Source organism: Lycorma delicatula, chromosome 5, assembly GCF_047948215.1.
Source record: "Lycorma delicatula isolate Av1 chromosome 5, ASM4794821v1, whole genome shotgun sequence".
Taxonomy (NCBI): Eukaryota; Metazoa; Arthropoda; class Insecta; order Hemiptera; family Fulgoridae; genus Lycorma; species Lycorma delicatula.
In genome coordinates, this window is record NC_134459.1 from 148992872 (window position 1) to 149015926 (window position 23055).

Below are 23055 nucleotides of genomic sequence, written 5' to 3' on the forward strand. Positions count from 1 at the left end.
CGCTACGCTTTTTAAAATATTGTACTTTTTTTCCTATCTTCTTGTTCACTACAAAACCTACTCCTGCCTGCCCTTTATTTGAAGCTGAGTTATTCTAATACCACCTGACCAAAAGTCGTTTTCCTGTTCCCAACGAATCTCGCTAATTCCTACTACATCTACATTTAACCTATCCATTTCCCTCTTTAAATTTTCTAACCTACCAACCTTTCTTAGACTTGCCTTTTAACATTCTATGCTCAAACTTGTAGAATGTTATTTTTTAATTTTCAGGTGACCTTTCCTTAACAGTCATCACCTGAAGATCCAAACGAGAACTACTTTACCTCTGAAATATTTTACCAAGGAAGGTGCCTTCATCTTTGTTACATGAAAATGCAAAGAGCTACATTTTTTTGAAAAAAAAAATCTTATCGTACATTAATTGACTACGTAACAAAATACGCAACACATGCCAAAAAAACCGTACTGAGAGCCAGAACCACAGAACTGAACTTTATATACAAGGAAGAGTAAACAAGAAACAAAAATAAAATAAAATAAAAATAATTGTTTGTATTTGAAACATGATGTAACTTTCTTAATACTGTAAACACCCAAAAATACATTGCTTCATAAACAGTTGGATCATGTTTATGCTAGAAAGAGATTACTGGCATAAATACAATAGTATATCAGTGGCATACGGGCTGATCAAAAAAGCTCATAGTTATGTGGTGGCTACTGTAAATACAATTTCAGTAACTGATACTAGCATAAGCTTCTTGCAAAAAAAATTATTTGCAGAAATTGAAGCGTTTGATATATGAATCAGTAGTAATAATAATAAATCTATTTTCAACTGCAATATGAATACATACAAAAAAAAGACTAAGTGATGAATGCACAAGACATGAATACAATGCACAATATAAAATATAAAGCATTTAGTTGATTAATTTAGCACGCAATGATATTTAATCGGTTTACTACATCAACAAATTTACTTCCCTGTTATTGATAAAGATAATACTGAAATAGCATGCGATAAAGCAAAAGCTTTAGGTACTGCAGAAAGGAGTCCCAGATCAACAATTATAATTAGAAAAACAAAATAAAAAAAGACTGTAATTTCCTACAGACACACTAAGCATACAACACAATAATGACATCGACCAGGTATTTAAATTTAAAATTTACAACTGTTTCATTTAGTTTAAATCACCACCCCTGAATACAATGTTTCCTCCTCATCAGCAGTCAAGTGAAAATCTACCTCTAAGTTAAATTTAAATTGACTCAGACAGGCAGGCAAATAAAGATCTTAGGTGTTAGAAAAAGAAAAGTTTTTTGAAACAATGTACAAAAAGGCCTTGAAATGGCAATATTTCTTCTAAAAGTTTGACTAGTTATATAATAGCTTTCACTCTCAGCTATCATCACCTGGTATTAACTCTTCTTTTGTAAAAAATTAGAAGTGCCTTATAATAAATAAAATATTAATCATTTACATGCATTTATGTAATCAGTACTGTCTAATATATCCAAAAAAGATTTTAAAAAAAGGAGGATAAGATTTTTTATTTTTTCACAAAAATTGGATGATGTATATAGTTTATTGTACAGTACAATTGACTGTTTTCAGAGACAATTTTATATACATATAGGATTAGATGGTTCTTATACAGAAATGCAATATGTTGCTATAAATTTCATGTCTTAATAGAATAAAAATATTTATAAAATTTCAGAGAAAAATATAAATAAATTTAAAATTCACTTATTTAACATTTAATCATTTTAATCAAAGTTCTGCTCCTTAAAATTGATTCTAGTCAGGTTACTGATATTTATATTATATTTAAACTAAATATAAGTTAATCTCACAGGTTTGAGAAAGAACAGTCCTCTTTTGTTTAAACCTTTTTATTTCAATTTGACTGTCTGTATTACATTATAATAAATTTTAAGACATTACAATAATAAATGTCTGTGTTCCCTTATCTCATGCTAAAATGATTTTAGGTATCTACATTAAACTGTTGAGGTTTATGTCATTTACTTTTCAGTTTATCTAATTCAGTCATTTCATTCTCTTCTTCTTTTCCGTCAGATTAACCTTGCATACATCTTGAACTAAATGTTTCGGTGGCTTTACTGTTTTTTGAAGAGCTTTCATTATATGTAAAGATAATTTTTGATGGCCATAACTTAATATTGATAGCGTGAAGTATTCGTTTGTTACATATAAATATAATAAACATCATTACACCTTGGAATAAATTAAAGGTAAACATGATTTGCCATAGCAGATCTAAGCTGGGAAATATTATTTCTAATATGTCTGAAATCCAAGGTATACCCATAACTAACATCAGCTTTAAATACAAATTGAACCTGAAACAGATAATTATTTTGTTATTTATTGATAGTCATCAAAATACATGTATATATAAAAATTGTATTTATGTATAATTAAGTACAGTAAAATCTCATTATTCGCCGGGGTTAGACTGCAAAAATGATACAAATACATAAAACTGTGAATATATAACGGAACTAATACTCATTTAAGGAAGAAGCTATTACAAACCTAAAAGAAACTTATTTTTCAACACCAAATTTTATGTTTTAGGTGAATTTCTTAAAAACTACTGGAGTTACAGTTCTGGAATCCATTTTATATTGTTTCCTAGCTCAAGTTACATAAGAAACTTTAATCATAATTTACTCCTTAAGTTACAAAAATTACAATAGGGCTTTTTTTATTAGAAGAACTGAAATCCAGGCAAAATTTTGAGCTAGTCTCGAAAACAAAGCATTTGCAGACCTATGTTTATACAAACTCTTTTCATTATTTTCACCAGCTTTTCTGAAAGTTTCTCTGTTTCTTCGTCAGATCCTCTACATAACACACACACACACACACAGAGAGAGAGAGAGAGATAGAGAGAGGGGGAATACATCCTAAATTGCCTCGTTTGCGAGTTATGGCTAATGAAAGATGTGGCTCAGATTTCAGCTACCTCGGTGAAATGAGGTCGAACTGAAATTTATAGGATGTTAATTAAGCGGCAGAATTAGTGATTTGTTATGGTTGTTGACCTAAAAAAATCGAATAAAACAGGTCTCAGAACTGTAACTACAGTAGGTTTTGAGAAATCTGCGGTGAAAACCAATAAATTGGAGGAAAAAACTCAATTTTTTATGTTTGATGTACAATAATTTTGTTAAGTGGGTTATGAACACGTAAAAATTTTAAGCAGAACTTGTTGACAACTTAATTAATTATGAACAAAATAGTTTAACATAAGTTGAATAAAATAAACAGAATTTAGAAAAATTAGAATCTTATTTAGAAACAGAACACTAGGCCAAAAGTGTATATGTAGCGGTTTATAATAGATATTCAAAAACGAGCCCGGCACTTTCAACACATTCTTGGCACACTTCTGTACTGCTTTTGTTGCTCTTTTTAGTTCTCAGGGCTGTCCTTATATTGCTCAGCCGCATCCATAATGCGAACAATTAATTCCTGAAGAGAATGCATTCTTGTTTTGTATACAATATTTTTCATCCATCCAGATGCGTTTCCAGATTATCGCGTTTCACGGAACTAATATATATTCTGAATATGAACAAAATCGGATTATAAATAATTTTTTTTTAAATATCACGGCCACACCGACACCTAGGAGGTTTTTTTTTTAATTTTAAATTTAACATTTTTTGCTGATGTTTAGGCATGCCTTAAATCATCACCCTTATGGAAATTTGTCCTCACTTCACTATTAACTTAATATCTAATATAAGAGTTCATCTTGGGGGTGGTGATGCTAACTTTCCCTTACAGCTACTAAAAGTTGGAAATGGGACTCTTCCTCACAATGATGGTTGCATTTCTGTCTATGAAAACACTGATACTGTTGTGCATAAAATGGAAGATCTCATTTCCAATATCTATCCAAAAATTAGTAAGCTTTTACAAAAACCGTACAAGTGGCTTTGCGAAAGATCTATCATAACTCCTCTAAATATTTACTCTAAGTGAATTTTGGAAAAAATTAATATGATCAATGCCATACATATATAGAAATATTTGAACCAAATCTGAAGAAAATCGGTTTAGTCAATCCTGAGATATAAGCCATAAGTAATATGACATACATGCATACGCATATACATATATTGTAACAGGACCAGGGTAATGGGTTTCTCCCAATTAAGAAGAAAAAGAGAAAATAAAGAAGAATGTGGAAGGAATTAAAAGGGATTCTTTTCTTAGAATAAAAGGTCTATTTAGGAATTTGTTCTTTGTAATACAGACAAATGCACTCCCAAATTACCTGACCTGAATAAGAACTTACAGAATAATTTAAAAGAGCAATGAAAATTACTATGGTTCAATAATTAAAAGGACGAGCCGGGTACTGGTCCTGCAAGCCAGGAGGTATAAGTACTGCCAGGGATAATCAGACAGGGAGTAGTTTGGTGCAGTTGTGATAACAGTGAGTAGTTCTGCAAGGCCGTGTTCAGCGCAAATGTGATAACAGCGATATCAGTAAGCGTGTGATAAGGAGTGAAGAGTACACACAAGTATTCCAGTGTGGAGAGTGGGTGAATACAAGATTTTCTGTGAGTTATTGGTTAACACTAGTGAAAGTTACATTATTATATTCATTCATAAAGTGAAGGGTAGTTCTTTTATAAACAGTATTTATAATCAGTCTGTTTATGTGTCCCTAGTGTAAGAAATTGTATTTATAAGAAATCTTTGCGTAACAGTTAAAATGTAAATTTAGATAGATCAAACGGGTTTCATAATAAGTGAGACAGGGGAGCAGAAAATGTTCAGACCCCTGAAATTTCCCCTAAACACAATTTTTTCAGTCAGAAATTTCTCCACAACTAAGGTGAGGATTTATTATTTTTTACAGACCAATTTATTGTATGTGATGAGTTATAAAAAGAGTATGTGATGAGTTATAATATATGGGTTGCAGACACTTAATTTATTCAAAAAATTATCTTATAAACAAGAAATACATTAGTAATCACAACTAAACAAGCACAATAGTCTAATATTGACTGTATTGTGATGGCTTATAAGGAATATGATCACTGAAGAGAGCACCAAAATATTATAAATGTGTTAGGCTTAAGAAACATGTTAAAAAAAATTACTTACTTATTAAGCTAATTATTAGAATGCAAATCAGCACCTGAGAGGTAAACAGTCACAAATCCAATGGAAATCTGATGGGGTTATCATCATTTACCTCTCAGGTGCTGAAATTTATCCTGTTTTATTTTTAGAACATACATAAATATTGTGGGGTTAATAAAAAATTGCCAATTCGATGTCTGTAGGATTAACTATTTTATTAAAGGTAATGAAAAATGTTTTAATATTATGATAAAATTAACAGTAGTTCATAAAGACTTCACCTGTAATGAGTGCAGTGATGAGCAGTTCAAGTCATTAAGAAAAGGTCTTCCTTTATCTTCGTGGAGACTGTCAATGACTTTTGATATTTTGAATATTTTTATATGATTAGTTAAGGAAAATCTCGTAAAATGGTATTTATCACCATTAGCGTCTGTTCAAAGATCTTTTTAAAAGGTGTGATGCGTGATGAATGGGAGTACCATTTCATGAAATGAATACTTGAAATAGTGTCAAATTTTACATTTTAGCTGTGTAGATTGTTGCCAATGACTAATCCAACAGATTCACATACCGCCTCACTACAGATTTTTAAGCAGTTTTCAAGGAGGAAAATTGTTTCTGAGATTTCAGCATTAACTTCAGTGTTGGTAAATATTTTTTTTTATCACCCTGTTGTATTGCTCAATTAAAAAAGATTTTTTGGTCTCATTTGAAAAATCAAGTATATTTTTGAAAAAATGTAAGTTTGCAAGGTTGCTCATCATTTTTAGCTGTAAAGATAGAACTTAACATCAAAGCTGCACCCTAGATTTTTATTGATTCAATTTGTTAAAATAGATAAAGATTCAAGTGTGTTTGCATCTGTTTCTTCTGCTACTCTTAGGAACTTGCTATTAAAACATTCTCATATTTTCTATAGTAGGAGGCTCACTAATTTTCATTTTAAGTCGATTTGACAGTGCTACACAAAGGTTTTCTACTTTTTTCTACAACTTATGAAGGTTTTTCATTTCAATAGATTTCTTCTCCATCTTGAATTTGTTTCTGAGTTTTTCAACGGCTTGATCTCTCTAGAACTTCATCAGGTAGTAAATATTCTTATTTAAGCTTTCAAGCTCCTTAAAAAGAGATGTAAATTCTCCTCACTTAATTTTGCACTTTTCATTTCAATTTCCATTTTCTTCAGTGTTTTTTCATTGAAATGTAATAATCAAAAACTGTCCTGATACAAATGTTTACATTTTGTATGGTGCAGCAATTTTGTCACTATTTCTAAACTATCAATTGTCCCAATTAGCTGGTAAATGAATTCAGGTTTAGAGAATTTTATAAGCTTTACTGAATAATTTTTATAGCTTCAGTGTTTTTGCCTTTCTGGATGCATTTAGTTCTCTTCTTTTGCAAAGCAATGAAAAATAATTTGAAATCTCTTTGAAATGTTCTGTAAACTTTTAATTCACTCTGAACAAAACGGGTTTGTTGGAATGATTTAGGGTTTAAAATACTCACTTGTAGTTCATCTGCTGATGTAATTAATTCCTCATAGCCAATTCCCCAGTTGTAATTTTTCATTACATTTCCTACTGTTTGAGCTTAACTGTTAAACCAAGAAGAAGTGTTGTCTTTGAGAACGTTATTTAAAGTATATTCTAATCCACATGCTAAGTCGCACATAGGGAGGAAAAGTCATGGTCAACCCCAACACAAAGTAGGGTCAGTTTTTTTATCTACACCTAGATCAAAATATTCTCCATCAAAAGCCATTTAACTGTTCTTTTATTTTAATATTAAAATTCTTGATAGCACATTCAAGTTTTTGAACAAGAACATCACCCTTGTGTGAAGTGCCACATGGTGATACACTCACATGGCAATTTGCTCATCCTAGTTAATTTGAGTTTTGCTTCAAATTCTTCATTTATCTCAATTGGAGTGTTGGCTTGGACAAGTGAACTGGACTATTAAAACTATTTCAATAGTTTTAAGTTGATTCAGTTTTAATACTTCATCAACTTTTTTATTAAGACCAGATGTCGCACGATTTATAGTTGATAACTGTTCAAAAACATTATATAATACAAGTCTGAACACCATCTATTAGTGTGGTCAGACATGTAATGTGATATGTACAGTGAATTATGGTTATTTTATATACCATACAGTATAGCAGTGACAGATACTAAAGGCAAACGGTTTGTTACAGGATTTTTAGTACCCAAAAAATCAAAAATTTTTGCTTTCATGGTAAAAATTCCGTTTTTTTTTCTGAATTCTCTATAAAATTCCTTAGGGTGGAAACTCACCAATATCAGCATCATTTAATACATTTAGACTTAACAATCTTTCAAAATACTTCCCATCCTTCCCTTCTTTAATAGTACTATAAGCTGCTCCAGCAACCCTCAGACCCACCTTTTCATGTTATTTTTGCAAAATTAATTTCTTTTCCCCGTTGCTTCAGAAAAGTCAATACACCACTTATGAGCAGGTGATTATAAGTGATCAATTAAACAGGTTTTGAAACTTTGAAACTGTACACTCTGAACTGGTTGAATTAATTGGTGTTCACTTGGTATAGAAAATATCAAAAGTATCAGATTTAAGAACCACTACCTCCTTGGGAATGGTTTTATAATGCTCTACAGATGGGGAGAAATGTACTGTACCCATATGTTCTGCTAAGCACGACATTAGCTGATAAATATCTGGAAGCAATTTGCTCATCCTAATTATTTTAAGTTTTCCTTCAAATTCTTCATTTATCTCAATTGGAATGTTGGTTTGGACAAGTGAACTAGAAGGGCCTATCTATTTCAATAGTTTTAACTTGATTCAGTTTCAACAGTTCATCAACTTTTTATCAAGTCCAGATGCCACCTCATTTATAATTGATAACTGTTCAAAAACAGTAGGATAAATAGGACTGTTAGAGATAGACACGTTATCGCCAACATCAGCATTGTTTTTCCCGCAAGATAAGTCCAATTCTGTACACACTGATTGTGATTCATCAAGTTTTATTTGTTTGTTTAAAGGTTCATTGCTACTTATTTCATCACAGTCACGAGTTTTTCTTTTTAAAAATTCAGAGATACTAGCTTGATCTTTAGTTCTTGGTTTTTCATTTGGGTGTTTATTTACAAAATGATTTCCAAGTTTATTGCATCTGCTGTGCCAGTCACAAAACACACACTTTACGACTTGCTTACTTTTAAATGTTGACATAGTTAATCAATGTACAATTATGATATTTTATACTTGCTATACTGTATATTTTATATATCACTTAACACTATTAAAAGTCACTTAACTACTTCACTATTAAAAGCAAACAATACGCTTATAGCTGGTCAACTAATAAAAACAAAGGAGCAATATTGCCTACCCAAAAACAACTAAACGAATAGTGCAGTATAGAGGAGACGAGACGCACTCACACACGCACACTGGTGACCACAATGCATCTGATCACTAATGCGTCCCTTTCCTGTTGCGATTTGAGTCTATGAGTCATCAATCACCAGAAATGACATCGCTACCTTTGTTCTTTATTATGCCTAGTACTCAATAGGATGAATGTTTCTTTTCAAAACTTGTTAAAAGATCAATTATTCTAGTTAATAACTGTAAAAATGATGTGAATACATCAGTTGATATTTACATTGTTATTTCTATTTTTCATAACTGGTAAAAATTTCCATGAAATTTCCCCCAAACCACTTTCGCACATTTGAACATATTCTGCTTCCCTGCAATGAGATTTTGTCATTGAGAGTGGGCACTAGGTTGAATGGATTACCTATCTCTTGACCAAAGAATGAAAAATTAGCATTTTCTAATTATTAACTCCACTTCCTCCTCATTAATAATTAAACCTGATTAATGAATGTAAGTATAATACCTCATTTTTTCCTAAAACTTTATTTTTCAGCTTTTGCAATCCACCACCTGTTGGTGATTGAAGATCTGAACAACCATGAGAAAATTGTTTATATTCTTTTTGAACATGAAATACACTAAATTCACAACTGCTTTTATTAATAAATACAGTACAATTTTCTCCATTCTTTTTCCTAAAAAAATTGAATTGAAATTAACATTAGAAAAAAAATATATATATAATTGAAAACAAAAGCATTTTCTAACCCACATTTACATACTAATCATTAAACACAGGTTTCACGACTAATAGCAAGATGTGGTTACTATATTAAAAAGTGTGCTGTACTTAAAAAAATAATATTTATAGTTAGGTAAATTAATTTTCCAATTTTACAATACCTAACCTCATGAAGGGAATAACATTCACTGAGGAAGAGAAGTATTACTGCAGTATTTCAAATCAATATGAAAAGTCTAAGAAATTAGATCAACTGACAAATGATATTTTTCAACAATATTTAAGGCTATTTATTGGTTTTTTTTTATGGTTATTTATTGTTTTTTTGGCCATACAGCGAAGAAAAATAATTCATTAACAGGTCCAAGAACAAATAAATAATATAGCAAATAATAACTATATTGTAGTACAGCGTAGTACCTGAACATGTAACTGTAGAATTATTTTATATATTTTAATAAATTATTATAATTATTACTGCTTTTTTTATGATACATCTATTTTTCTGTGATAACATAGTGACTTTTTCTATGCAGTAATTAAAATAACAAATAACTGAATAAAGACAATTGTGCCTATTTCTAAAAGCAGTGCTGGTTTGTAAACATTTAACACAGATGATGGTCATTAAAGTGTTATCACTTACTTTTCTAAATCACACAAATATTTTCTAGAAAATGACAAGTGCTTAATTAAAACATCATAAACAGAAATAAAATTAAATAATCTTAAATAGAACGGAGAAAATAATACAATTAAAAGGATACGTTAACAGATTTTTTTAATTTAATTTTGCAATTCTTTATTAAACTAATTTATTTCTTTAGCAAAGAATAACTATAATTAAGTATCAATCTGAAAATTAATTAGGTATCAAAACTAATAAATTAACCTTTTAATTTACATGATTTTCAGTAATGAAAAACCTTATAAAAAGGGGTTAACTTATAGACTCGCTGACTATGTTAGTAAATCATGAAAGGGTTTAATACTATTGCAGAAACTTCTCAAATTTCCAGTATTAGGATTATTTACTCTCTAAACTAACTCATACTCAGCTAAATACGAAGAGTTAAAACTGAGCCAGGTCATAATCATAAATTATTTCTTTATATACCAAATAACTGAAAGATACAGAATTGACTTAATGTACCCACATACCCACCTGCAAGGGAGTCTTAGAATCTAAGGATTAACATTATAATTTTAATGCTCACCGGCCTTTGCGAAAACCAAAATCTTTTAACTGTCCACATACCATTACTTGATCAGGATTGTTAACAGATAACACAGCTTCGTCATTGCTTTCTTTTCTGAAAACATATAAAATTACATCACTAACCAAAAATAAATAAATGAAGTGTAAATTTTAGGTTCAACTAAAATATTTTCACTTGCATACATGTAAATTCACAATAAATAATTAACACATTTCACTATACTTTGCTCACTATACAACTGGACACGGTATGAGAATTAATGTGCTCATAATTTTAAAGGACAGCTCAAAATGAACCAAAAATTGGCTATTATTAACTACTGTCAAATTCTCAGGATTACTTTTATAAAGTATATATGAATAAATTCAGAAAATAACAAGCTGTGTACCATTTTTTAAAAAAGGAACTGATAATTTATGTATTATAAGGCTAAGCTCTACTTCTTTATCCTAGAATCAGGCAGTTTACTAAGATCATTCAAATCTATGCAATCTCTTCACTTTAAGGTTATTATTGCCCAGAAAAAATATTAAATAAAAAAAGATCTTAAAAAAACCTACAATAAAAGATCTATTAAAAAATACCTACAATAAATACATATCAAGGTGTTTCTAAAATTGGTGTTTCTTTTCGGATTCTACTTGTAAACCTAAATAAAAAATATCCTTACGAAAAATGGGAATTTCTCATTCATTCTTCCCTTGTCCACCACTTTGCTATTTTTATATAAGTTATATCTTGTTACCACATATATGCCTAACTTAATATCAGCAGACGACAAAGGTAGCAGCTCAGATGTCAGCGGGAGCACAGTATATGTACAACTGATAACATGTATATGTACAACTGATAACTGATATATGTAACACTGATACAAGCGTCACACCCATTGCGCAGATGACTGCATAGTTCTTCCAACATAGAGTCGATGCAGCCCCACCACTCTCAGGCTCCAATAAAATTGCGTGCACAAGAGTGAATTTGTAATTCATCATCCACCACCAGCTAGAGAAGACTAAGAAGACAGAAGAAGTTCCCTGGCCGCCTCAACATGGGACCCCTGGCGTACGCCAATATCCCTGCTGAGGGAGCCGCTGGACACGGACACTACCCTCCCGCTCCAGCTCACTGGGCTTCAATCGCCCTGGACAGCGAACTCAGCAGCAGAACCCAGCTCAGCATGGGATCGATCAGGAAGAACCACCTCGACGGCGCCTGTGAAAGACAATTGACACTGCAAGGCTCTGGGGGTCACCACTGCCACGCTGTAGAGGGGCCCAACTGTCGTTGAGGGAAAGCCCAGTCTGATTTCAATGGATGAGCCGCAACTACTCGACTTCACCAGAGATCATCTTCTAGACCCAACAGTGACAAAAATGGTCCTTTTCAGGGCTACCACAAGGTTATAAATTACAATGAGTTGTCTAAGCCAACTGACGACAAGAGCCCTTATCCAGGCTACTACAAGGTTATAAAGCGCCATGTGCAGTCAAACCCATTCGGCGACAATCTCAACTTCGAATAGATGAATCACATTAATATTTGGTAAGCATCTTGGAAATAAAGTTTTAAAATTAGCAAAAAATCAGTACATAAATACAAATTACAAAACGGCAGCCATGTTCATTTTTCAATCTGTTATATCTCCATAAATATTAGTTTATCAAAATTTATGTTATTTGCTAAAATATTAAGCCTTTTATTTTGAACAACATAACTTTTTTTTTTTTAAATAGGTTAATAAATATTCGAGTTATGGGAGAAAATTGAAGTTGTAATTTTGTGCCATAATTATTAGGTCTATTATTGTGAGAAAATTATTACTTACTTTGATACTAATTTACAATACTAGAATTAACAATAAATACTTCATCGAATTGAATGTAAAGAGGAGGGCATAACGTCTTTATTAGTAACGCAACGTCTTTATTAGTCATGAAACCAGTGTGTTAATTCCCTGGTTATGTGTTACAGCTAATGTTATGTCACTCACACTGGCCTGTGAGTGACATAACATTAGCTGTATTATTTTTGCTTATTGCTCTTTAGTTTTGTGTGGGGCATCCAGTTTCCTGACTCCCATGTTTTGTTTCTGGGTTATATTCCAACCTTTCCTAGTTTTTTGCTCAACAAAACTCTTTATTTATAAACCACATGCTCATATCAACATGTTGTAGCTATGTAACAGCAGCATTTTTGCTCCAATACTAGGCAGAAAAAATGAGAAATCTGAATAAAACAAAAGAAAATGAGGAACACACCTATCTCTCAAATATTCTAATAGCATGAATTTTAAAAATCAAAAGTTAACCGTGAGGAGATTGACAGAGAACTAAAATTTGGATCTCCTTTCTCTTACTTCCCCTTTTCCTTATCCATTATCCCTCCTTTCTTGAGTAAATAAATGAAAACTGCAGCACCTTCTACTGGTTGGCAAGGAAACAGCATTATGGTGTATCACTCAGATGCCAACTTTACCAGAGGGACTGTCCAGGGACTCTTGTTTACCATCCAAAGGGCATAATAAGTCAAACTAGTGGTTGAGGTGCCCCTTAGGTAAAGTTTGGCACCTAATGGCGCTAAAGACATTACCTTTTGTACATAACAACATACACTAAAGTATACAACACTAAACACGCAACACTAAAGTAACATCACTAAAGTATTCTACAAAACAACAGATGACAGTTCATAATTAAAGGTATGAGGTCTATAAATAAAGTAATGAGACTAGTTTTTTTTTTGGCAGCCAAAGTGACAACACTGTAAAGTTACTAGTAAACATATGGTTATATGAACAGCCGATTTATAATAGGTATTAATATTTTTAGTCTATTGTTGCCACATGAGATGTAAACAAACTTTTCGTGAAACGAGTTATTGTTGTGCATTACAAAAATGAGGGATACTAATTATGAGCAATATTGTGCAATCAAGTTTTGTGTTAAACTCTGTAAGAATACTACTGAAACGTTTTAAAACTGAAAACGGCGTATGTGGCGCTCTGTCATGAACCCAAGTTTTTAGGTGGTTTAAAACATTTTCAGATGGACGGGAATCAGATGCAGACAATCCATGTTCTGGAAGATCGTTAATGTCAAAAAGTGACAACAATGTTGAGTGAATCAGAGACTTGATACAGTACGACCAGCAATTAACTGTCAGAATGACTGCCTACAGGACAGACTGTAAATCAATATTTTTACCGAGAAATTCTTGAAAGATTGTGGAAAAGAGTTGCCCGCGTGAGACCAATCATCAAAGACAACTGGATACTGCATCATGACAATGCACCTTGTCATACTGCACTCTCAATTAATGAGTTTTGGCAAAGAAAAACATTTCTGTAGTTCCTCAACCACCTTCACCTGAATTGAGCCACTGCTACTTTTTCCTGTTCCTGGCTTTAAAAAATCACCTCAAAGAACACCATTTTGGAACAGTAGAAAATAGAAATAAAAATGTAACCAACCATCTGAAGGACATTCTGGTTTCTGAGTTCTAACACTGCTACAAAGAGTGAGAAAACCGTTTGAAGCAATGCATGGCTTCCCAAGGGAACTATTTCGAAGGTGATAGAGTCCATGTACAATTGGATTGTAAATAAAAGGTTTTTCTGAGCCAGTCTCATTAGTTTATTTACAGACCTTGTATTATTAACTTAGCCGTAATTTAATCCACCTTATTTACTTTATACAACACTCAGTGTTATTAATAGTAGATACAAAATTAAAATACCTATTAATAGATATCATAATTTATTAACATTTAAAACAAAAATTTATGCAAAGATTGGTAGTATATTTTTTCATCCCATTCAGTTTTGGTTATAACGTTATAAGAAATAACTACTCAATACGAACAGAATTTTCTTGTGAGGACAACTGCATTCTAATCAAGTTTTTATTAAAAAAATTTGATATTAAACGTATTCAAAATATTATATAAATATTTACATAGACAGATTTTCTAATCATTAGGTTTACCTTTGAATCCATGGTAATATATTACTCAGAATCCCTAGCCTCAAAGACAATGTCTACAATCAAAGCACAAGAAATAAGTATGATCACAACAAAAACATAATTAAAAGATCTCAAAAGATTCCAATTTAACTGAGGTTAGAGATTAATATAAAAACATCCACGTGGTACAAAACAATGAAAAAGAAACTATTTTAAAAGATGATTTATAAATTTTAAAATAATAAAGTATAATATTCAATCTGTGAATTCATTTCCTTATGTAAATAATGATGGTTAAAAAATTTCATGATTTGTTTTAAATATTTTTCACTAAATAAATCTATGAAGTCTCTAGAACTGGCTTTACTAGATAAAAAAAAAACCACATGTACATAAACTATTAACAATAACATCAACCTCCAAAAGAGAATGTTAAAATAACTTTGTATCCCTTACTTCACTTACTACAAGCATTTTCATTTTTTAAACAGCTGATTATGAGGATACCCTTGAAATCAGTGTTGTGTTAAGTGACATAAAAAATAAACAATTTATTATACTACTTCAGTGATGTGTTGTTATTAAGATTTAATTACAAATATCCACCATAATGTTAAAAAATAAATGTATATAAACATGTTAACATAAAGTTTGATAAAAAAAAGTAAAAGTACTTAGATTCTAAGACAGATGGATTCAGTACAGCAATTGCAGTCCCCACGTTCCTCTTCCAGAGTGCTGTATGTGCAGAACCAAACAGAAACAATGAAGCCATTTTCAAACCTAATTTAAGATCACTTATCTTCTAAAGACAGAAACTTGATCTCTAGAATAAGGATAATACCGCATAAATGAACTTAGCAATTAATTCCTTAAAAAAAAAGAAAAGTTATTTCTGTACTAAACATTTATAAAAAATTTTGAGTCACTCAGAAAATAAACATTCAGCAGGTGACTTACAAGACAAAGTAAATGAGTTTTCTGTGTTAAGCTCAGTCTGGACAAAGTTTCATGAATAAGTACACATATTTATACCATTTTCTGACTATTTAAGGTACATGAAAAAAATATGAAAATCCTGCTACATGTGAATTTTAAGCATGATCCAGTTCTTAAATCCAAGAGAAGTTCAAATTGTACAAATGTTTTAAATTTATATGAAAATAACTGTGATAAAATGAAGGTTGATTAAAAATGGAAGATATCAAATAATGAATAGAGATAATTCTAGATAACTATCTCTTGTAACTACAGCAGAAGCAAAATATCAATAATGAAATTTAAAAGGATAGACAATTCGCTGTTGATGGATTATATAGCTTATTTCTTCAGGTTTCAAGAACTTTCCTACATGAAATATTCATTGAACATCTTGTGCATAAAAACCTTGTGCCAGATAGGATCCTCTACTACTATCTAAGATGATAAAAAAGAAAAAATGAGACAAGTCTACACATTTTTTGACTTAGATAATCAAGGGTGATGAAATTTTAAACCACTATAATTTATTACTTCGCAGTAATACAAATGATTTATCATAAAATTGAACATAAAAACAAATCAAGAAGGGCATAATTTAGGCAATCATTTAGAACTGAAAAGTCAAGGAAAATCAGAAAATTAATAGTGGTGGGAAGCATTTTCTGGAACCAGAAAAGCCTCTTACTGGTTTATTTCATGGAAAAAGAAGTAACTATAAATAATAGGCTTACAATGAAACAAGAGGGCGATGATCCTCTGTACTGTTAAATTATATTTAGATTCTGTTAAATAAACCACCTAGTATAGAATATTGACATAACACTTATCTTACCTTAATTTTTCATGAAAGTACTTTTGCGGGATCCCGCATCCTCAATCATGACTGAAAAATTCCATTATTGCACAATAAAGATCTAAAAATTAAAGTAAGATATGTCATCTCAATATTCTGTAGCAGGTGGTTTATTTAATAAAATTTTAATATATATGTATAGCCGAACAGTTATAGTAAGGTGCTTGCAGAGGGGAGTAGAAATAGGGCTGTAAGTAGAGGAAAAAGCACTTTGCTAGAACAGCTCTGCTATACATATAGACATTTGCTGTTTATTTAATAGTGTGGTACAACCATGTACCTTTATTTCTAAATAAACATAAATAATAAATTTTGATATACAAAATTAGGAACTTTTTCCTCTTAGAGAAGAACTTCATAAAAATAATAAATCGAGTAAATAATGAATAAAAGAAATAAAATTATATATAATTCTAATCAGACAATAAAACTGCTGTTATTGTATAACAGATAACTTCTCGCTCATTGAGAATTGACATTGGCAAAGTAATGTAGAGTGATGAGATAAAAAAGGAGCTTATAGCTTAAAAGATAATATAAAGAGTGATATAACATAACCATACCCGAAGCCCCTAAATACAAAGTTGGAAAAATAAATAAATTTAAATATCTGGAAGAAATGATTAAAATAAATAAACCAATCAAACAAGAACAAGAAAAATAGAACTGCCCTACCAACTAACAAAAAGATCATCTCAATAAATGTCAAAATCAGGCATTAAAATATGATAAACAAACCATAAGTCCTGCACGCATGAGAATGCATCTTAAGGTTAAAATGATTTATTTATCGGGCTTTTGCAAATGTGACTTTTCAAGACCTGTGATTAATTCAAAAATACAAAAATGTTATAGAATTTTCCAGAAGATCTGTATGCATGCTCATCCATACTTGTTGTCTGTATTTTATATTAATATCTTTAGACTGCTCAACAAAAATTCTTTGCAAATGGCTGAAACATGAGCAAAAAAACAAGCAGCAATATTGCTCTGAAATATGTATTAGATGATATGTAATATATGATATTTCCTTGTGGAAATATCTACAAAAACTCTACAAAAGTGCTGCAAATGGCTGAAACATGGGCATGTTCTTTGCAATGGCTTCTTTGTATATGGGGCATTGATGGTATTAAATTTTGGAAAAGAATTTAAAAAAGGGAGGGATAGTTTTAAATATTTTGAATTTTTTACTTTTTATACAGTGGTGATAAAAAACTGACTAATACAATGAATGTACCTATTAATTTATCTAAAATTCCAAATGTTTAGTCACTGAGATTTAGGGGTGGGGATATTTAACATTATTTCTAAACAGTTTTTGTATCGTACCTTAAAAACCAAGTGACCAATAAAGTTAAGATTTGGCATAAATTTTGGTTTTATACACACACATGCGCGCGCGCACACACATACACAAGCCAGTCAGGATGGTATAGGGCTTCACTCAACCTTCCAATCTAGCCTGGGGCTTCAGGATCCCTGCTGATTTTGTAATCCTCATGGTTGTGAAAGTAATAATGATAAATAACAATTTATTTATCAGAAAACCTGAAAAGCTTTCTTTCCTCCAACAATACCCTCATTCTGGACGTAGAAACTCTGATATCCTCCTGCTGTAGATGAAGCTACAACAACTATAGTGCTCTTGGTCATTAGCCAAAAATCATGTACTTCATCTGTTTGGAAAACCGAGATACTCTCATTTTTTAAGATTTTGATAAAGGTTATTTCTCTTTCTTGAAGTTATATTTTTTTTAATTTTTGACAATCCAACATCGACACCCAAAATAAATTATAAAAACCCATACAAATTCGCTAAATGTACTAATTTAAGCTAATTTCAATAATAATATTTAATAATAATTAAAATATTTTGGAGAGCCATTGGGACTCAAGTAATTAATACTTTACTACTGATTAGAAGCCATGCATAAATCACTTAAGTATGAATTTATTGTTAGCATCACCATGAATGCAACCAACTTAATGAGGAATCATGTTCCCTTCAATCACAACAACCATTTTTATTTTGTGTGGAATTTAATCAGATGATTTTAAATTTAAAGCAAATGATATCTATTAAAGAAAAAGAAATTAATTCTGTTACCATGATAACCATGAGAGAATTAATCCTGTCTGTGGAGGATACATAACCTCTTTTGCCTTCTTTGGGATGAATTTTGAAAACTCCTTTCTTAGTGGGTACTTACACCCCTATAAGAAGCTACATGCAAAATTTCAAGTTCCTAGGTCCAGCGGTATGAGCTGTGCATTGATGTGTGATTGAGTCGGCCAGTGTGAGCAAATAGTTTTACAGATATAGATATATCCCAGCTTTGGCTTCATTTATAAACTTTTAAGTTACAAAAAAAAGGGGGTAGAATGGTACTTAAATTCCAAATTTTTATAATTTTGATTTTTTCTCAATTATACAGCTGTGCCAAAATATACAGTACTGGATTTCATGCATTCTCATACGCATGTCCGTTCATTCACATATTGTTGCATGAGCATTATGTGTTGTCAGTAGTGCAAAAAACATTGTGCTGTAAGGTAGGTGTTGAAAATTGGTCTCACTACAGAGGAAAAAGTTTTCATTGTGGAGTATCATTTTCACTCATACAGAGATGGCAATCAAGGCAGGCCGAGTTTGAAGTTAGTGGTGGAACAATATCAGAAACATTTAATAAGGCGGCACCAAGCAACATAGTTATGCTGTCTAACATTATGAAATTTCATTGTACTGGTAGTGTATTGTGTCAATAGAAGGGAAGTCTGGTAACTGTGTCCACAAATGAGAATTATGGATGTGTCCTCGATCAGGTTTTGGAGTCAGCTAAACGAAGTCTTCGACGAATAACCTCGAAAATGAACATCAACAATACATCGCTTCAGCAATTGTTTACAGACATAGGTGGATTTCCGTACCGTATACAGGTTGGATAATAAAAATAATACAGAATAACAGCTCCAGTACTGTATATTTTGATGCATACTGTATTTTTAATAGTGCATAATTTTTAAGATTAAATATCATTTGATCAACAGGGATCAAATTGGACATAAATTTTTTTTACTCAACATTTTGACCTTTTTTAATAATACTTTATTATGCAAATTTAAAACCCAAAGATGTATTTGAAATAAAAATCTATCAACAGCAAAGCTGGGAAAATTATGCAATGCTTTGCTGGCTTGTTTGAATTTTTTTATTCATACCTTTGAATAATTTTGAAGATTTAGATTATACAAACCAAATGGTTTAATAATTAATTGCTTATTAGCACATATCATAACTATAAGTAAAAAATTTTTTAAACCAAGCGGGCTTGGCTGTCCATGAACAATTCCACATCATTCGTAAATTTTCTCCCTGAAAAATTAAATCTTATTAATAAATTCAGAAAAAATTACTTTTTACTTATATAAAATGATTAGAAACATATAAAAATACAGCTCTTTCTATATCACATAGATTACATTTTAAATAAAATAAGCTCAAAAATATCTTTCCTTTAGTTTGAGATATATGCTTGATGCAATCCAGTCATAAATTATTAATCTGTATAATACAATAATCAAATCAGTTCTAGATTGTCTGAACAAAATTAATTTATCTGTTTTTGTTCTGAAATATTAAATAATGTGCTCCAATATTCTATAGCAGAAATTATTTTGAAATAAACAAAATAATATACCATAAAAAATTATCTTACAACATAAAAGTTCACTCTACTGAAGCATGTTGATGCAAATGCGAACATATATCTCTCCAATCAAGTTCAAGTATTTATTTCTAACAAATACAAAGATAATTTTCAATAATACAATTAAAAAATATTAAAATACAAATATTTTAATATATCACATTTTACTTTTCTTTTTTAACCTCCTCAGTCCTGAAAAAAATCTTTTGATTACTCTTTACCTAATCATTGCAAATCTTTAATATATTTATCATTCTTTAATGGGTAAAAAAGCCAAAAATATCTTGTGGTACCCATATTCTGAAAAAAAAAAACAATGTTTCCTGTAGGAGACATCAGGTCTCAATGTTATAAAAACTTCAATGAATTTTATTTTATTTGTTGGCTATTTACAAGAGAGAATACATTATTTTTAGGAAATCTGTAATAAGACAATTGTCTTATTACAGATTTAGTTGTCTTATTTACAGATTTGTCTTATTTCTATAAAATACATTTATTCAGAAAAGACGAGTAAAAATATTAAAAATTAACATATTAAAAAATTACAAATATTGAAACAAGAAATTTATTACAGTATATGGTACAATTGAAAACAATTTCTTTTCTCTTCGAAGCAAAAAATACTTTGCATGAAGAATACCTGATTCTTGCCATGTCAGAGCCACATCCTGGTAATTGACATCTGTTTCTTGTTGCGTAGGTAGGGAAGTAGGGAATTCTGGCATGTAATCATTACTTCTTGTCCCAAGCACTTCAGCAGGACAAGGAACTGAGTGGTGAGGCCCTGTGATGTTTCTGTTTTGTTCCATGTCAGTTTGTTCCTTTCTGTTGTCCAAATACGTAGCTGTATGAATTAAATATTCTTCAATGTTCTCTCTAAACTGAAGGTAGTCCAGAACTTCAGATTTGACAAGTGTTTAAAGCTGCCTACTCCCTCTGATATTAAATCCATACAGCTGCAGAAGACAATCATGTGAAATATTAATCTCACATACCAGTTGTATAATATCACTTAATATTTGTTAGAGTGAGCTGATAGCTCCGTTTGGTGACTCAACGGGTTTTTTATGCAGCATCACTATTGAACAGAAAAACCCATTTTTACAGAAGCAAAATAATAGTTCTTTTTTTCTGAGAAACAACAGTCGGTCAAATTGTTTGTTATTTTCCTATATATCAATAAGTATTGTTTTCTTAATCGGTAATAATATTTCGATAAACCTGTAGTCTAGAATGAAATCACATGTGGAGCTGAATGTCATCATCATTTCAATGGTTTTGGTATGTTAACTTGATCCATATATTGAACCGTACATTTTTGTCAGTGAAGAAGGCAATAGGAAACCATTTCAATCTTTAGATTTTTTTAGTAGACTCTGATGGGATGCTTATTATTCTTGAAAGTCTCTGCATCATTTTCAAGGGTGACTTATAGATTTATGTCAGATCACCAAAACCATTGTGGTTGTAGTACTCTTAATATACATACAATATTAGTAAACTTAGACTTTTCAAGAATAAGAACTGTAATTAAAAATATTAAAAAATCCATCAAAGAAATGCATGATTTTCTCTGCAAAACTGGGAAAGTTGTGCAGCTCTGGCTACCAAATGCTTTGTCCTCAATAGACTGCTTCTTTGAAGGAAAATTAAGTGCAAAATTTAATTATAATACAGAGACACAGGACCTGTAGTGACTATATCTCTTCACCAACTAGAATGACCGTAACCAAAATTAAATGGCAGTAATGACCCATAGTCAGAAGTTATTTAAATTTCATTAAAATCAGTTAATCCAGTCAAAAGATATTAATTAAGATCACAGAGAGAGAGAGAGAGAGTAAAAGAGAGAGATACAGTAAGAGGGGGAGTGTGAAAGATTCACAGAGAAAGAAAGAAGGTGAAAGGGTGGAGAGAGTGAGAGATAGGGGGGAGAGAGTGAGTGGGACAGAGAAATATAGAACGAGAGAGAGGCAGTGAGAAAGAGAAAACAGAAAAAGAAAGTGATGGAGGAACAGTGAGAGGGGGTAAGAGAGTGAGACAAATTGAGGGGGTGATAAGAGGTACAGTGTGAGAGAAGGGGGAGAGAGAGAGGGAGACGAAAGAGATAGAAATGTAAGTATGTTTATAATTATATTTTTAAAATCAAAGGAGTTTAAAATTTAAAGAAACATAAATTAATGATTCTTAACGATTTAGAAAATTGTACCTCAATTATTCTCTTCCGTACAAATAATAAGTAAGATTTAGAGAGAGAGAGAGATTAATAAGAGATAATTAAAGAGCATGCAGGTGAAAATTTTGTATATAGTATTTTCATACTGTATAATTTTTTTTCAGATCCTTTAAAATATATTTGAATATAAAACATTGGTTTGGTTTAATTGTTCTAAATATTTACTTATTCACTCACTGGTTCATTGAAATAAATAAAGTTCATATTTAATTTATATTCCAAATTATTTTTATTGTAATCAACATTTGTGATAGTGTTGTAAATTAATTAGTTATGCGTTAATGATATGAACATGTTGAGTCTCTGAAGAATGAAATTAAACCGAACAATACAGAATTATACACATTGTTACAGTAGTACTATAATATATCAGCTGTCGACAATGCCAGCTGAATATAGACAACTTTATTTAATTAACGAGTGTGAAGAACTAGACAGTTATAATTTTATTCATTTTTACAAATAAAAAGAAGCACAGAAACATGAATTCTTAACATATATATATATACATATATATGCGGCCTATGAAACTCCAGGTAATGTAAGAATTCCAACACAGGGTCATACATCTAAATCGGTTTGGCCGTTAAGCTGCTTAGAACAAACATACATACACTCTAAATACATTACACTCCTCTTTGGGCAGTCTTTTTAAATACTATGAACACAGTATACATTCTACACTCTAATCTATTGCATTATTAGGATCGTGTGACACTAATAATGTAATGCGTATAGGATATGAAAACCAGCTGGCTTCCTTAAAACAGGAAATGAAGACAGTAATAAACTGTCTTCCTGCAATAAACTGTCTTTCG

The 23055-nt window shown here is 31.0% G+C and overlaps 1 protein-coding gene across 1 annotated transcript; it reads right to left on the reverse strand.

The window, feature by feature from the left end:
- Positions 1-1923: 1923 nt before the first annotated feature.
- Positions 1924-15246, reverse strand: LOC142324560 (uncharacterized). The gene is made up of 3 exons (XM_075365404.1): positions 15129-15246; positions 10487-10582; positions 1924-2376 (listed from the first exon to the last, which is right to left on the reverse strand). Exons 1-3 carry the CDS (start codon positions 15227-15229, stop codon positions 2094-2096), a joined length of 480 nt encoding a protein of 159 aa, XP_075221519.1. The 5' UTR covers positions 15230-15246; the 3' UTR covers positions 1924-2093.
- Positions 15247-23055: the final 7809 nt, after the last annotated feature.

Coding starts and splice junctions, on each gene's coding strand:
- LOC142324560 (XM_075365404.1), bottom strand. CDS start 15,229: ATGGCTTCATTGTTTCTGTTTGGTTCTGCACATACAGCACTCTGGAAG. Junction 10,583..15,128: donor CCATCTGTCTTAGAATCTAA/GTACTTTTACTT, acceptor ATATGTTTTCAG/AAAAGAAAGCAATGACGAAG. Junction 2,377..10,486: donor TTTGGTTTTCGCAAAGGCCG/GTGAGCATTAAA, acceptor TATCTGTTTCAG/GTTCAATTTGTATTTAAAGC.